The 16,558-nt window shown below is 41.9% G+C and overlaps 1 protein-coding gene across 9 annotated transcripts in view; it reads left to right on the top strand.

The window, feature by feature from the left end:
• Positions 1-16,558, top strand: part of RGS7 (regulator of G protein signaling 7) — a 204,811-nt gene that overhangs the window by 150,851 nt on the left and 37,402 nt on the right. For all 9 annotated transcript variants that reach the window (XM_056852416.1, XM_056852423.1, XM_056852422.1 and 6 more), the window contains 3 exons: positions 12,084-12,148; positions 13,914-13,990; positions 14,093-14,174. In XM_056852416.1, the coding sequence (XP_056708394.1) occupies positions 12,084-12,148; positions 13,914-13,990; positions 14,093-14,174 (224 nt within the window). The remainder of the gene's footprint in view (positions 1-12,083; positions 12,149-13,913; positions 13,991-14,092; positions 14,175-16,558) is intronic.

The raw sequence follows: 16,558 nt of genomic DNA, 5'->3' as shown, positions 1-16,558 counted from the left end.
TGCTGGTTGATAGACATACTTCGGCACATTGAAAAGTTGTGCTTGTAGGTTGTCACAAAGGTCAGATTACCCTGGGCCTTTGAATGCTCTTTGGGTTTCATTGAGCACAAAATTCTGCTTGCATTAGAGCTGTTGCGCAAATGGAAACTCAAGAGAAAGACCACTTGCGCTAAGTCAAAGTTATCGTATCCCCACTTGCATTTCCTGCAACTGTAATATAAAGGGAGGAAAGCACTTGGTGTTGCATGAGACCTTGTCCAAGCAGGGCTGTGCTAAATCTATTTTTGTTTCTGCATGTACATCACTGAATCCAAGCCTGTCTCGAACCTCAAATCCATCCCACACAGTTGTGGATTTCTGAAATGAAAAGTTCTGGGGCTCAACAGTACCTACACATTATGCCCTTCATCAGGATCCAGATGTGTGCAATTTGGTTGAAGCTATGCACACATTCAGGTGTTCAATTTGGGCACTGAAAAACCAATTGTAGAGTTAAAGCCTCTTAAAGTGTGATTTAAATTTAGCCTTAACTCTATTGACCAAAACATACCCAGGTACTATCACACTATGCATTTTCCCCAGACTATGATAAATTGTACTGTATTAATGTCATATCCAAAACATCCACAAATACTATTTGAGGATACAAGCAGATCTGCAGTAGTTAGTAAATCAAAGTTCCCCAAAGTATTAGTGTGGCCTCGACTTGGCAAAAGAAAAGTACCTGCTAAATGTTATAAGAAACCTAAAAGACAGTCTTCTCCTAGAATTTCAAGAATAATATCTTACAAACGAAAGTCCTGAACTTTAACTAAGGGCAAAAATGCATGTCACTTTATCCTCCTTTAATCCCTGTTTTAGCCAGGATTGAACACACATTAGGCGAAACGCATGCGTTCGATCCTGGTTGAATCCTGGCTGAAACAGGGATTAAAGGAGGATAAACCGACCATGCATTTTCACCCTAATTCTACAGGAATCATATAAGGCCTGAGATTTCTCTCTCTCCAGGGGCTCATGATGTTAAAAGACTGCAATGTTTCTGTAGGTCCCTTGGTCTGATAGTCTGCACATAGGCAAAACTAAGAGGGTCATCATTGTGATGGAATATTACCAGATCAAAGACTGGGAGGGATCAAGATGAACTTCTGTGTGAAATGTGGTTGGAGGAAAAAGTTATAGATATAAACACAAAATCCAGATGGTGAAGCAAGTAAATATTTGTCATCTAATAGAAGAGTTGTTTTTTTATATATGCTGGCTTTCTCTACCACTTAAAGGAGAATCAGACCTGCTTACAATCACCTTCCCTTCTCCTCCCCACAACAGACACCCTGTGAGATAGGTGGGGCTGAGAGAGCTCTAAGAGTGCTGTGACTAGCCCAAGGTCACCCAGCTGGCTTCATGTGGAAGAGTGGGGAAACCAACCTGGTTCACCAGATTAGCATCCACCGCTCATGTGGAGGAGTGGGGAATCAAACCCGGTTCTCCAGATTAGAGACCACCGCTACACCATGCCCAAGAGGAGGAGCCCTTCTATAATGGTTATCATAAACTACCATTATAGCTTATATATTTCAGTTATAGATCGAGCTCATGAATCTTTGTGCCAGCCACATCTGCATTAATCATTCCCATTGTTAGGGCACCTGTGCTCTGGAACAGTTGACCAGCAGAAGTACTTGTCACTCTTTACTTTACGAAGGACTTGTAAAACAATGTTGTTAAGGAGGACATCGGAAGATTAAAGTGAGGAAACGGGGGAAACTGTCTGCTATTGCTATTAGTTTGTGTATGTTTTAATTGTATTTGCATCTCTAGAATTCATTCCTGTGGTACTCATACTAAATAGCATGGACTAAAACACAGGGAAATAATACAAGATTTCAGATGTCTGGAATACAGACCCTATTGTTTTGTTTATTAGATGTCCCATCCTATTGCCAGCGTGGTGTGGTGGTTAAGAGCAGTGGTTTGGAGCAGGTGACTCTGATCTGGAGACCTGGGTTTGATTCCCCACTCCTCCACATGAGTGGCGGAGGCTAATCTGGTGAACTGGATTTGTTTTCCCCCCCCCCCTACACATGAAGGGGCTAGACACACTTTCTCAGCCCAACCTACCTCACAGGGTGTCTGTTGTGGGGAAGGGAAGGGAAGGTGAATGTAAGCTGGTTTGATTTTTCCTTAAGTGGTAGAGAAAGTCGGCATATAAAAACCAACTCCTCTGCCTCCTCCTCCTATTGATTGTATTTGATTTACACTGTGTAATCTGCCTTGAAAGAAAGGCAGACTATAAAAGACTTAATCAATAGCCATTTTAGAATATTCAACAGACTGTTTATAGTATTGACTATCAGTGCTGTGTTCCTATGTGCACTTTTGTAGGATTCAGGTTTCAAAGTGAGTTGTATAGTAATATCCTTAGGACTAATTGTCTGGAAACAATCCATTCCAGTGATCTTTGGCCAGGGAAGACCCCATTCCTGGGGAATGGGAAGTCAGTCCAGGCATTCATTTATGCTCCTCCAGAGACAGCAGGCTCAGCAGTCCCTCTCCTTTTTCACATCAGCATAGAGCTGATTTACACCATTCGGTGATTCATCATTACTTGGGGATCTGTCACTCAACTTGCGGCTGAATATTGCCATTGCCTTTACAGAAAAATAAGTTGTTTGAGGTAAAGTCAGTTGCTTCGAAACTAAGTTCTGCTTGCAGTATATGATTGGAGGCGACTGTTTCCATATGCAAGATGACACTGCTAAAGTTTGCCCTTGCTAAGTGAGGTGCATGCATGAGTGAAGGCTACAGATTTTCCTGGACATTCTTGGTTGATGAAAACCTCAACTAGACCTTTGAAAGATGTGCACTTGTCAGACTATGACCATTTGTAAAAGCCTAATGATACAGACAGAGGGAAAGTAGCATGGTATAGCCCTATCTTGTCAGATTTTGAAAGCTAAGCAGGGTTGGTACTTGGAAGGAAGACGACCAAGAAAGACTCTGCAGAGGAAGACAATGGCAAACCAACTCTGCTTAATGACTTGCCTTGAAAGCCCCTTGCTGGGGTTGCCATAAGTCAGCTGCAACTTGATGGCACTTTATTCGCACGCAATGATATGGGCATAAAAATTAGTACTTGTCTTCCTCTCCTTTCCTTGTAAGTATGGTCTAACTCTTATCACAACGTCTGACTCAGCTTCCCAGCTATATAAAGAAAGCTGTGGGTTTCCTACTAAGTCAACTTATGCTAAATTTAATTAGTCCACTCATAGTATGGAACCTCATAATTATCTGGTCTCTCCTGACCAAAAATAAAAGGGAAGATGACAGGGGAAGGAACTGGCAAACCACCCCGTAAACAAAGTCTGCCTAGTATACGTTGGGATGTGATGTCACTCCATGGGTCAGGTATGACCCAGTGCTTGCACAGGGGACCTTTACCTTTAGGAACGATAACCCAGGAGTTCTTCTTACGTATGTTTCTTGATAGGAATTCTGATCAACAGTGCAATGCATAACCCACCACCATGCAGGCCTATTTTCTCTCAACAACACTTGCCCCGGTCTAGATTGAGGTTTGGCCATTCACCTGGAGTCTTAGGCATTTAGAGCCACTGTGGCATAGTGGGTTAGAGTCATAAGCTAGGACCAAGGGGATTCAGGTTCAAATACCTACTTTGCCACAAAATGCACTGAGTGACCTTGAACCAAGCATTCTCTGTCAGTCTAACCTACCTCATAGGGTTGTAGTGAAATAAGCAAAGGAAGCAAGGATCACGTACACTGTCTGGAGCTCTTTGAAGCTAAGGCTGGATCAAAATGCAATAGATGGTGCACGTCCTGGAAAAACAGCCTGCAGCACGTAGAGAAAATAAAGACATCCCCCTTGTCTATATGAAGGTTCGTGGTAGATACTGCTGTATGCAGCTAAGGCAGCTGGCTTGTGCAGATGTGGGAACAGAACCACAGATTCCCAAAGTACATTCCTGTGATGATAATGCTCACTGTCCAGCGATGCCCCCATCGTCCTTGCATAGCGTGCATGGAGATGTATAGTCTCATCTTTTACTTAGGTTGATTGAGAATGTATAAACCTGCATTATACTGGGATCATCTTGGAACCCATGTGTTCAGATTCTAAAGCACCATTATACTGGGGAAATCTTGGAACCATGTGTTCAGATTCTAAAGCCGGTTAAAATATGATATCACGATTACAGTGGCAGCATTTGTATTTGCCTTCCCAGAGGGAGAAGTTAATGCGCACAGGTACCTTGGTGCACTGATTTGACACATCCTCATCTGTTAGCTGATTGTCAAAATTAAAATGTCATCTGGCTTGTTATGAGGGAAAAATGAATTCTGCTTCTGTTCCTTGTAGAAATGGATTCTGTTTAAATGCCGCTTTAGCAGTGCCTTCTGGCTTAGTTGAGGTCCAGTGTACGATTGTGCCCTGACCTAGATTGGCCAGGCTAGCTCGATCTCATCAGACCTTGGCTGGTTAGTACTTGGATGGGAGACCACTAAGGAGGTCCAGGGTTGCTACACAGAGGCAGGCAATGGCAAACCACCTCTGAGCATCTCTAGCCTTGAAAACCCTACAGGGTTGCCATATGTCGGCTGTGACTTGACAGCACTTTACACCTATACAAGATATGATTAACAGCTGCCAAGTCTTAATAAAGTTTTCTTGAGCATTTCTCCTTACAACCCAGATCTGTTTAACTGCGGTTATCTTATTCATTAGCATAATAAACCAGGCTTTAGAGAACCAAATTATTGACTGTGTGTCATTTTCCCAATATTGTACCAAAATCATCCTAGTGGCTACCAATAAGTTCTTAACTACATTTCTAATTCCTGGTTTCACCTGTCTAGGGAGGATTCCCAGTTGGGCAGTTATGGGGTTGCTTGGTTGTTTTTCCTTGATAATATCCTCTAATATTTTGAATACATTCTGCCAATGTTCTTTTGCTATAGAACATTGCCACCACATTTGTAAAAATGAACCCACTTTACTATTACACCTATAGTAACCTTTAGAGCGGGCCTTTTCTATTTTTGCAACTATGTCTAGTGTTACCATCTGTACATGATATTTAATATGTTTCCCCTTAAATTCAGAGAACACCTTATAATGTTCCCATGCAAATTAAGCCAAATTCATTCATAAAGCTGTCACCTGAATGGTAATATTATGTTTTGTTAAATTGTCTGAATTTGTAATGTAATTAAGACAAAGATTTAGGTAGCTTTCAAAAACAGAATCAAATTGTCTTAAAGATGGAGTAACCTTTGTCTCTTCCCTGTAGCACTTCAAAGTGCCATCCTAAGCAAAGTTACACCTTTCTAAGCTCATTGAAGTTAATGGGCTTAGAAGAGTGTAACTTTGCTTAGGATGGCATTACCAATCATCTCTAATGAGCTGTAAACCACATGTGGTATAATAATGTATGTGTGTATAATCTGAATAAATAGATTTTAAAATGTGTTAAAATCTGGTCTTAAGTATCTCATCAGTCGCTAGGTAGCTTATATTTATTTAAAACCTTACCATCCCATACTTCCATAAATTGTCGAAGGTGGTGAATCATGAGAACAATAAAATATAAATACAGTATAAAAAGTTAGAAACAGATAAAGAGCCACACACTCACTTATAAGCTGAGTTTATGAGGCTTTAAAATTAGTTTATAACCTAAGATCATAAATGACCATTTGACACATAGAGAATATGGCTTCTGTCCAGATGTACCTGTGCTCATCTAGTTTCATGCAATGACAACTAGTGCTCCAGATGGAGATGCACATCTCACACTGCATAAAAAGCCACATCCAATTCAGTGGTGTCTGGATGAGTATTCTGTAGAGATTTCACCTGGGTCCATAGCCAAAATTCAGTTCATAGGTAGTCGCACTTGGGATGAATAGGGCTTCCGTAAAACCATACAGTTGACTTCTTTTTCAGAGCAAGCCAGAATCTTTATAAAATCCCTTTGGGTCAGTTTTGACAAAGGGAAACATCTGACCTACTTTGCCATCCAGACTCTTAGAACTGGGTTTTGTTAGTATTTTGAGCAATCACATTTTTATGTGAACGAACTGGAGTCAGTGACAAAGTCCCCCACCAAAGACTGCTAAGCAAACTTCATAGTCATGGGATAAGAGGACAAGTCCTCTTATGGATTGAGAGCTGGCTGAAAAATAGGAGCAGAGAGTAGGAATCAATGGTCTCACAATGGTCGGATGTGAGCAGTGGGGTGCCTCAGGGATCTGTGTTGGGACCGGTGCTTTTCAGCCTGTTCATCAATGACCTGGAGTTGGGGTTAAACAGTGAAGTAGCCAAGTTTGCAGGTGACACCAAATTATTTAGGGTGGTTAAAACAAAATCGGACTGTGAAGAGCTCCAGAAGGATCTCTGCATACTGGAAGAATGGGCATTAAAATGGCAAATGAGATTCAATGTGAGTAAGTGTAAAGTGATGCATATTGGGACAAAAAATCCCGACTTCACATATACACTGATGGGATCTGTGCTGACAGCGACAGACCAAGAAAGGGATCTTGGGGTGGTAGTGGATAGCTCAATGAAGATGTCAACCCAGTGTGCGGCTGCTGTAAAAAAGGCAAATTCCATGCTGGCCATAATTACACAAGGAATAGAGAATAAAACTGCTGATATCATACTGCCCTTGTACAAATCTATGGTGAGACCACACTTGGAATACTATGTACAGTTCTGGTCACCACACCTAAAAAAGGATATTACAGAGCTTGAGAAGGTGCAGAAAAGAGCAACCAAAATGATAAGAGGACTAGAGCAACTGTCCTATGGGGAGCGGTTAAGACGCTTAGGGCTGTTTAGCTTGGAAAGAAGGCGGCTGAGGGGAGACATGATAGAGGTCTATAAAATTATGCATGGTTTGGAGAGAGTGGACAGGGAGAAGTTTTTCTCCCTCTCCCATAATACTAGAACACGGGGTCAAAGCTGGAGGGTGAGAGATTCAAAACAGATAAAAGGAAGTATTTTTTCACACAATGCATAGTTAAATTGTGGAACTCCCTGCCCGAGGATGTGGTGATGGCTGCCAGCTTGGAGGGCTTTAAGAGGGGAGTGGACATATTCATGGAGGAGACGGGTATTCATGGCTATTAGTTAGAATGGATACTAGTCATGCTGTATACCTATTCTCTCTAGTATCAGAGGAGCATGCCTATTATTTTGGGTGCTGTGGAACACAGGCAGGATGGTGCTGCTGCAGTCATCTTGTTTGGGGGCTTCCTAGAGGCACCTAGTTGGCCCCTGTGTGAACAGACTGCTGGACTTGATGGGCCTTGGTCTGATCCAGCAGGGCCTTTCTTATGTTCTTATGTACTGACACATCAGGCCAAATTATGTAAACTACTACGTATTTTTCCCCATTTATTAAAACATTTAAGAATGGATTTAAAATTCAGGCTCTCCTTCAATAACGTCTACACATTTCTCAGTAAATCTGGAAATAAATCCATAGAGGATCAGGGATCAGGGACACATGATCAGAGGATCAGGGACACAACTGACTCACATGTATCATCCTAAGAATCCATGTGACATTTACCCCAAATAATTGCTTTCCTGATTTTTTGCATGTGGACAAGTCGATCCAGATGCTATCATTGTCCATAGCAATATCTGGCAACTTGTAGATGCGGCTTGTACTTCCTTGGTGCCACTCATTCCATTAGAGTTCCTAGGTCTCAGACGTTAGTTCCCAGAGACCAATTGGCACATTTTCTGGCTAGTGTGGTGAGCTAGTCTGGAAGCTAGATGACTGCTTCTGTCCTCTTTCTCTTAGGTGAAGAGTCCCTGCCCCATTAATGAAAGATGAGAGGGCTCTGTTTTCAAGTTAGCCCATTAGCACAAGGTGGGCTTGCCCTCTGCTTTACAAAGGATTAGTTGACACTCTGAGGTACCATCACAGACCCCCAGGATCCCCAGCCATCCGTCTGAGTAACTGTGCTCTAGCAGGAATGCAGAATATATACTTGGGTGTAAGGCACTTCTGCCGGTGGACCTGACCTTTCCTTCCACTTCCTCTTCCTTCAGCCCGCTGAACTTCCTGAAATGGGGCTGCTGGAGGATGCAAGACCCTCAGGAATAGTTGAGAGGTGAAGTGGGAGTCTTCAAGGAGAGGGGGAAATTGCAAAACAATTGCCTCTCCTTCCACTGGTAGAAAATGACCTTTGGATCTAAGCCTCCTGTAACTTTCACTTTTCGAAATTAAAATATGAATCACACACAGCAATATTTCAGTTCTGTCCACACTGTCTCTGATTTAAAAAACGAAGTTGAAAAGGCTTTCACCTCCCCTTACCACTGCTCCCAGTCCTGCTACGGTGTTTTTTCCAGACAGAAATGAGGTGAAAACAGATCATTCGTTTCATGTTTGCCTTTCCTCTCATAAGAGCAGCAGCGAAAATGGCACAGGGGCTCTTAGAGGAGGACAAGGGTGGGTTCGGTTGGCAACATCAGCTAAGCTGGAAACCCTAGTAAAAAAGGCAGCGCCGTTTCTTTCTCTGAACCAGCGGCAGCAGCAATGGTGGGAGATGCACTCTAAAGGGAAAGAGGTAGCCAACTGGACTTCTCCCAGCTGGGCCAGCAGTGGAAGCTGGGACTCTAGAAAGATGGGCAACATTTCCTCAGCAGAGCTATACCTTGGGAAGAAAGAATATAGATTGAGCACTTTGCACTGAATCAGACTAGTGCTTGCAAAGTATTAATGCATATTTGTTGCTAATGAGATGGATGGTTGGATGGATGGGTGGATAGATGGGTGGGTAGATGGATAGATGAATGGGTGGATAGATGAATGGGTGGATAGATGGGTGGATGGATGGATAGATGGATGGATAGATAGATGGATAGATAATGTATAATTAGCAATACATCTAAATAAAAATCTTGTCATCAGGAAACACCTCAGGGAAGCTGTACTGTGATTAATGGAAGGTACATTTTCCTACTTAGTAAAAAAAGAGAAAAGCTGTGTAATTAGTGTTTATTTCAGACACAATGGAGCATCTCAGCAGGCTTCGCTAAAACTGTTTGTATAACCGAATAAACATTCAGCTCTGATTTTAAAGCAATTTTATACTTAGCCATTCACTGCAGGCATTAATGTTCCTTGCTTCAGTGGGACCTGAACGAATTGTCAGAAATTGTACATTTATTCATTTAATTTTTCTCTCTCTCTTTTTTCTCTTCCAATTTTGGGTGTGTTTTCATTTTCTTTGAAACATTAGACATGACACAAATGAGAATAAGACAGACGGTTGCTAAATGTCTGCAAGAAAATCTCCCTAGGATAAAGTTTTAATTTCATTTTGGGAGTCAAACTGACTGCATATTGGTGTGTGTGTGTGTGTGTTAAGTGCCGTCAAGTCACTTCCAACTCATGGCGACCCTATGAATCAGTGTCTTCCAAAATGGCCTATCATTAACAGCCTTGTTCAGGTCTTGCAAACTGAAGGTCGTGGCTTCTTATATAGTGACAATCCATCTCACATTGGGTCTTCCTCTTTCCTGCTGCCGTCCATTTTTCCTAGCCTTATTGTCTTTTCCAGTGTCTTGTCTTCTCATAAAGTGACCAAATACAATAGTCTCAGTTTAAACATTTTAGCTTCTAGGGACAGTTCAGGCTTGATTTGATCTAGAACCCATTTATTTGTCTTTATGGCGGTTCATGGAATTTGTAAAACTCTCCTCCAACACCACATTTCAAAGGAATCTACTTTCTTCCTGTCAGTTTTCTTCATTGTCCCACTTTCACACCCATACATAGTAATAGGAAATACTATAGCATGAATTATCTTGATCTTGGTTGCCAGTAAAACATCCTTACACTTAAGAATCTTTTCTAGCTCCTTCATGGCTGCCCTTCCCAGTCTCAGTCTCCTTCTGATTTCTTGGTTGCAGTCTCCCTTTGGATTGATGATGGAGCCAAGGAATGGAAAGTCTTGAACAATTTCATTTTGCTCATTGTCAACCTTAAATTTGAGTAATTCCCCAGTAGTCATTACTTTTGTCTTTTTGATGTTCAGCTGCAGTCCTGCTTTGGCACTTCCCATTTTAACTTTCACCCGTAGTCATTTCAAGTCTTCACTATTTTCTGCCAGTAATGTGGTATCATTGGCATATCTCCAATTGTTAATGTTCCTCCCCCCAAATTTTCACTCCACTTTCATCTAAATCTAATCCAGTTTTCCTTATCATATGTTCTGCATATAGATTGAAGAGATAGGGAGATAAAATACATCCTTGTCTGACCCCTTTACCAATTGGCAATTTGCATATTGGGGAGGGGTAAGAATTCTTGCCCCTCCAGGATAGGCTTCCTGGCAGTGATGAGCATTTTCACATGGCTTTGTGATTCATATTCCTTTAGACGTCTCTGAAGTGCATCTTCTGATCCTACTTTGTGCAAGGATATAATCTAGATAGCACAAACAAATTAGTTTTTGAATGACTTAGATCCTGATGGTCAAATGTAACTTTTTGCAGCACATGCAAATGCCATCAAGTTGCAGCTCACATTGCAACTTGAAAACCCCACAGGGTTTTCCAGGCAGGAGACTAACAGAGGTGGTTTGCCTTTGCCTGCCTCTCCATAGCAGCCCTAGCCTTCCTTAGTGGTCTCCCATCCAAATACTAACCAGGGCTCACCCTGCTTAGCTTCCAAGAGCTGATGTGATCAGACTAGCCTGCTCTATCCAGGTCAGGGCAGCACATGCATACCTTGATTTTATGATCCTAAACATGTAATGGAGATATGTACATCTCTAAACAGTGAGGAACAAAGGTGGATCTGTGCAAGGAAGTCACAAGCCAATCATGGATCCATAGAATGTATTCTCAGGTTCTGAATGTGCTTCTCTTCTCTTCTCTTCTCTTCTCTTCTCTTCTCTTCTCTTCTCTTCTCTTCTCTTCTCCTCTCCTCTCCTGTTCTCTCCTCTCCTCTCCTCTCCTCTCCTCTTCTTATGGTGTTCAGTACTACAAACACTGGTGTACATATGGCAGGCTCATTTACTGCATAAAAAGTGAATCAGCATATGGTGGGGGGACGACTAATAAGATGTCTCTTGATTCCATTTCACATATACACTACAGAGAGAAAGATGCCTGATTTTGCATTGAGCTTATAGAACCATTTGGGAAAGGTCCTTTGTCATGCGCTAACCATTCTCTCCGAATTAAGAATAACCTCCGCTCCTTTGTTTCACTATCTGTAAATGGAAGAGATATTCATCTCTGTTCTTAGGGCTCTGTCAAGGAAATATGCTACGAAAGAGCTCAGAATTAGCTTTGTGCATGAGTCAGTCGAAGTCTTGGGCACGCAGGTGCAGGAGTCTTTCTTGGAAGTAAATCTTATTGGATATTTAAACAACTCTATAGTTCTAAAATACTTCCTTTCTTCCAAATAAGCAGCTGTGTTACAGATGGACTTGCTTCTCCATCTGGGGCCCATTAGTCTTTCAGAGAATTTGTACTACCCAAAATGAAGGCACTTAGGCTGAAGGACTTAACCTGCAAGCCCCTGTGATCCACATTCTTCTCAGATTTATTTAGCCCTCCTCATTTCCTATTTAAATCCCCCTTTATATTTATAATCAAAGGAGCTAAAAGGGAGTAAAGGGTTTGCATTTTCTATCTTTTCAAGCTTGGTTCCCAAAACTGCTGATAATCTAGCATATAGCTGTAGGCCACGGTCCTTAGCTGGGAACCGTACATTTCCTCTTGATTCAGAAGGCTACAAACAAAGGGAATAAAAACAATCAATCCTACTTAAATGTTTTAACACCAGATGTACATAAGAACCGCCTGAGAATTAGTGACATTGCAGTCGACAGCCAGTCCGTCTCAGTGAAAAATGGCCCCTTTTTTGTGGAACATAGCCTTTGAAATTGACACACAGGAGGGAGACGCAGCAGTCAGGGACCTCTGCTTGAATGGAAGGCATTATTGAGCCATTAGATCTTGATGTCTGGGATTTTAGATAGTGTCTGAGATAGCAAGAAATGATTGATTATTTTTTGTGTTCCAGCGGTTTACCTCTGCAAGCGAACAATGCAAAACAAAGCACGGCTTGAGCTAGCAGACTATGAAGCAGTAAGTACCTGGGGCCTTTCCTGGAACTGAGATGTCAAATAAACGAGTAGTGTGCAGGGAACAAGACCGCAACATTAAAAAAAATCCACAGCTCCCAGAAAATATCAGTTGAGAACCTATAGCCCAAATGTTGGTGCGCTGAAAATGATCCTGGAGTTTTAGGCTTTTCAACTCCCTGCATTAAAAAACAACTGCATTGGGCTGAGGTGAGAAAGAAGATAGGAACCGTGTTGAAAACAGAGATCTTTTTGTTTAACCTTCTACCAAGTTACAGTCACAAAATGGCATATACATAGGGTTGTCAACCTCCAGGTAGTAACTAAGCACAGACTATGTCTATATATAACTCTATATATAGCCATAGTCTGTGCTTAGTTACTAACCTTAGGTTTTGGTACAGAGGTGTCCTTTTGGATTGCTAACCTCCAGGTAGTAGCTGGAGATATCCTGCTATTACAACTGATCTCCAGCCAATAGAAATCAGTTCACCTGGGGAAAATAGCCGCTTTGGACTCTGTGGCATTGAAGTCCCTCCCCTCCCCAAACCCTGCCCTCCTCAGGCTCTGCCCCAAAAACCTCCTGCCAGTTGCAAAGAGGGACCTGGCAACCCTACGTGTATAGCCACAAGCTAGTCTTTTGTTTTAGGACATATAATAAATATCCAGGCTGGCCTTGGTTGAACTTGAACCAAAAAGTTGCATAACAGCACAAAATGAGGGTCAGCTCCAAAATTATCTTGTTTAAAGTGCACTGTGAATGCTTTTTTCACTATAGGTACTTAGATTGGGAAACTAGCATAGGCATCAGCATAGTGCCAACTTGCATCAGAAAGACTAATATACTGTGTGGCTCTCTGCTGCTCAGAAACACTATTTGAAAAAGTAATGTTTGAAGCATTCTTATTAGTAGTACCTGCATAATTGTTATACTCGACTATGGAGCTGCATACTAGATTACACTATTCTAATATTCTTCTGAGAGGATGCCTACATGTCCAGCTCGAGACCAATTTCAAAGCCCACTTTGTATCCGACTGAAGAGAGGAAGCCAAGTTCTTCTTTCATTTTTAACCAATATATATGCAGCAGAAGCCCTATTGCAACTACCATTGCTTCTCAAGAATGACTTCTGCATTGTGTTGTGTGAACGATACGGATTTCCCCATGAGTCATGCCTGGATCTAAAAATGTAATGTAAGAAAGGTTTATTTAGAGACAGTTTACTTCTGAGGAAGGCACGGGTGTGTAGAAAATCTGGAGTAACAAACAAATACCTGAGTCTTCTCTTGGAAGTAGATCTGTATTCAACTCTTATTTATGTTACATTTTTACATGTAGGATTGACTTGTGACAGCAGGCCATCAGAATGTTGAGGGAAATGAGTACACGCAGGTCTTGGGGTTAGGGCATTTCTGTGTCAAATGGCCCTTAGCATCTTATCATATCCCAGTAAAATGAATCCTAGAATATCAGTGTGAGACTCTGATGAGTAGCTGTAGAAAAATTAAATGATTTCAGGTAAATGTATTTTAAGAATGTTTCAACCTCCCGGAGATACTTCCATTGTGTCGTTTAAAATGGCACTGTAAAAGAATCACCCCCCATACTCATCCAACAACTTACATGGGCTGTAGTGAGAGCTTCACGGATGGACCAGCGACAGTCTCAGGCTGTAGCCATCCTGTGGGACTGTCAATTCCAAGAAGCCTGTAGAAAGTTTGTAAAGGGCTACCCTAGAAACTTGCTAACGTGTGGTGTGTTTTCAGGAGAGCTTGGCCAGGTTACAGCGAGCCTTTGCACGGAAATGGGAGTTTATTTTTATGCAAGCAGAAGCACAAGCAAAGTGAGTCCCATTGACATTTTGTTGCTGGATTTGTCAGCTGCCATCTTAAGAGCCATTTCCACTGATGTTCTTTATGTTACATATCTACCTCCCCATCGACAGAGTGGACAAGAAGAGGGACAAGATAGAGAGAAAAATCCTCGATAGCCAGGAAAGAGCATTTTGGGACGTACACCGGCCAGTGGTATGTATATTCATTTATGTTAGTAAACATGTAAATCCAAAAATCATCTTGTACAAGATGATGTCATATGTCTGGGATCTGAAGAAATATCCCTGTTTTTTGCTGACCACACAGAACTAGTTCATGCTTTTGGACCACATGAAGTGGCTGACCCATCCTTTGATTCTTGCTGTTATGAGTTAACACAATGTTATCTCTGAGCTGGACCTTCTGAGATCTTACAGAGTGGAAAATGTGCTTACAGAGTGGGAAATGTGCTATTGAGATATGATCACAATGACACAATTCCAATCAAATATTTGCTTATAACTCTGGTCAGCAAAATACATAACAGCTTGGATCAAACTACGTTTTCTGCTTGCTGCTTTCCACCCTACTAATGTACTACTAATGTACCAGATCACGTGAAGTGATGGTATCGCTTTACTCTGCTCTGGTTAGACCTTGCGTAGAGTATTGTGTTCAGATTTGGGCACCGCAATTTAAGAAGGATGTAGACAAGCCGGAATGTGTCCAGAGGAGGGCAACAAAGATGGTGCGGGGTCTGGAGACCAAGTCCTATGAGGAAAGGGTGAAGGACCTGGGGATGTTTAGCCTGAAGAGGAGAAGGCTGAGAGGCGATAGGATAACCATCTTCAAGTACTTAAAGGGCTGGCATATAGAGGATGGTGCCAACAGCCAAGTTGTTTTCTGTTGCCCCAGAAGGTCGTACCAGAACCAACAGGTTGAAATTAAATCAAAAGAGTTTCTGTCTAGACATTAGGAAGAATTTTCTAACAATTAGAGCAGTTCCTCAGTGGAACAGGCTTCCTCGGGAGGTGGTAAACGCTCCTTCCCTGGAGGTTTTTAAGCAGAGGCTAGATGGCCATCTGTCACCAATGCTGATTCTATGGCAGATCGTGAGAGGGCAGATCATGAGAGGGAGGGCATCTTGGCCATCTTCTGGGCATGGAGTAGGGGTCACTGTGGGGGTAGGGGGAGATAGTTGTGAATTTTATTAATTCACACAGCAATTGTGAATTAATAATGACACTTCAAAATATAATCCAAGGGATTGCTTGCAATAATACTACTGAATTTTTTTGTAGGCAGGTCAGAAAATCAGATGGAGTAATCTGTATGGTATACTACCTACTTAATCCAGAGATACCCGCTTTCAAAGTGATGTTGGACATGATTAGGATGGGAGTACTTTAATACTCTCTTTTAGGCCCCAGGCCTAAAAGGTTTCTGTTCAACCAGGCTTTTAATTAAGGGGTTGACCTTTTAATATTACTTTTGTCTGGAATGTTATTTCAAGCTATCAGTACTCTGTTTGTACGGTGTATGTTTTTTATGCTTTGCTGGGTTTTTAATGCTGGATTTTAAGATCTTTTAATGTTAGGTTTTTATTGTTTTGTAGTTTATAAGCTGCCTCAAGTAGGTTCCTGGAGAGGTGGCATTAAAAAAAATCCTAAATAAAAATAATAAAAATGTCTACCTGCAATAAGAAATGATGAAGTATTTGCCATTGATTTAAGATTCAGGTAGCCAGCCCAGGAGGAGAGCTAGAAAGTGATGCTGGAATGCTCCTTCCTCTGATGAAGGGAACGTTATACTGTGAAAATCTTGTTGGTCTCTAAGGTGCTACTTGAGGGCAGCAGGAAAAAAGGAAGACCCAACAAGAGATGGATTGACTCAATAAAGGAAGTCACAGCCCTCAATTTGCAAGATCTGAGCAAGGCTGTCAAAGATAGGACATTTTGGAGGACATTGAGTCATAGGGTCACCATAAGTCGGAAGCGACTTGACGGCACTTAACACACAAAGGTGCTACTAGACTTGAATCTACCCCTCACATTTTCTCCAAGAGTTCTAAATTGGTTCATATTTTTTGTGTGTGCGTGCAGTTTCTTTCCAGATAGCATGTGGGTGCATTCTTCCACTTCCACTTGGGAACTGTATCAGTGGGCATATTTTCTATTGTGACACAGAAGTTGGTTTCAGGTAGCTGGCTCAAAGTTGACTCAGCCTTCCATCCTTCCAAGGTCGGTAAAATGAGTACCCAGCTTGCTGGGGATAAAGGGAAGATGACTGGGGAAGGCACTGGCAAACCAACCCGTAAACAAAGTCTGCCTAGTAAACGCTGGGATGTGATGTCACCCCATGGGTCAGGAATGACTCGGGGCTTGCACAGGGGACCTTTACCTTTAGTCTGCACAGTGCGTTCTGCATAGGCACAGAAACAGAGCATGCACTCTTTAAACTCTCATTTTAAAATTACAGGGAGAAAGACAATTTTGGCTTTGGACAACAGTTTTCTCAGGAATATACCTGGCCATTATGATCTGGGTGCATTCACATCCCAAACCTCTGGTATCTAAACTTCAGAGCATTTCCATCGT

Source organism: Euleptes europaea, chromosome 7 (assembly GCF_029931775.1).
Source record: "Euleptes europaea isolate rEulEur1 chromosome 7, rEulEur1.hap1, whole genome shotgun sequence".
Taxonomy (NCBI): domain Eukaryota; kingdom Metazoa; phylum Chordata; class Lepidosauria; order Squamata; family Sphaerodactylidae; genus Euleptes; species Euleptes europaea.
This window is presented reverse-complemented; position numbering and strand designations above follow the sequence as displayed.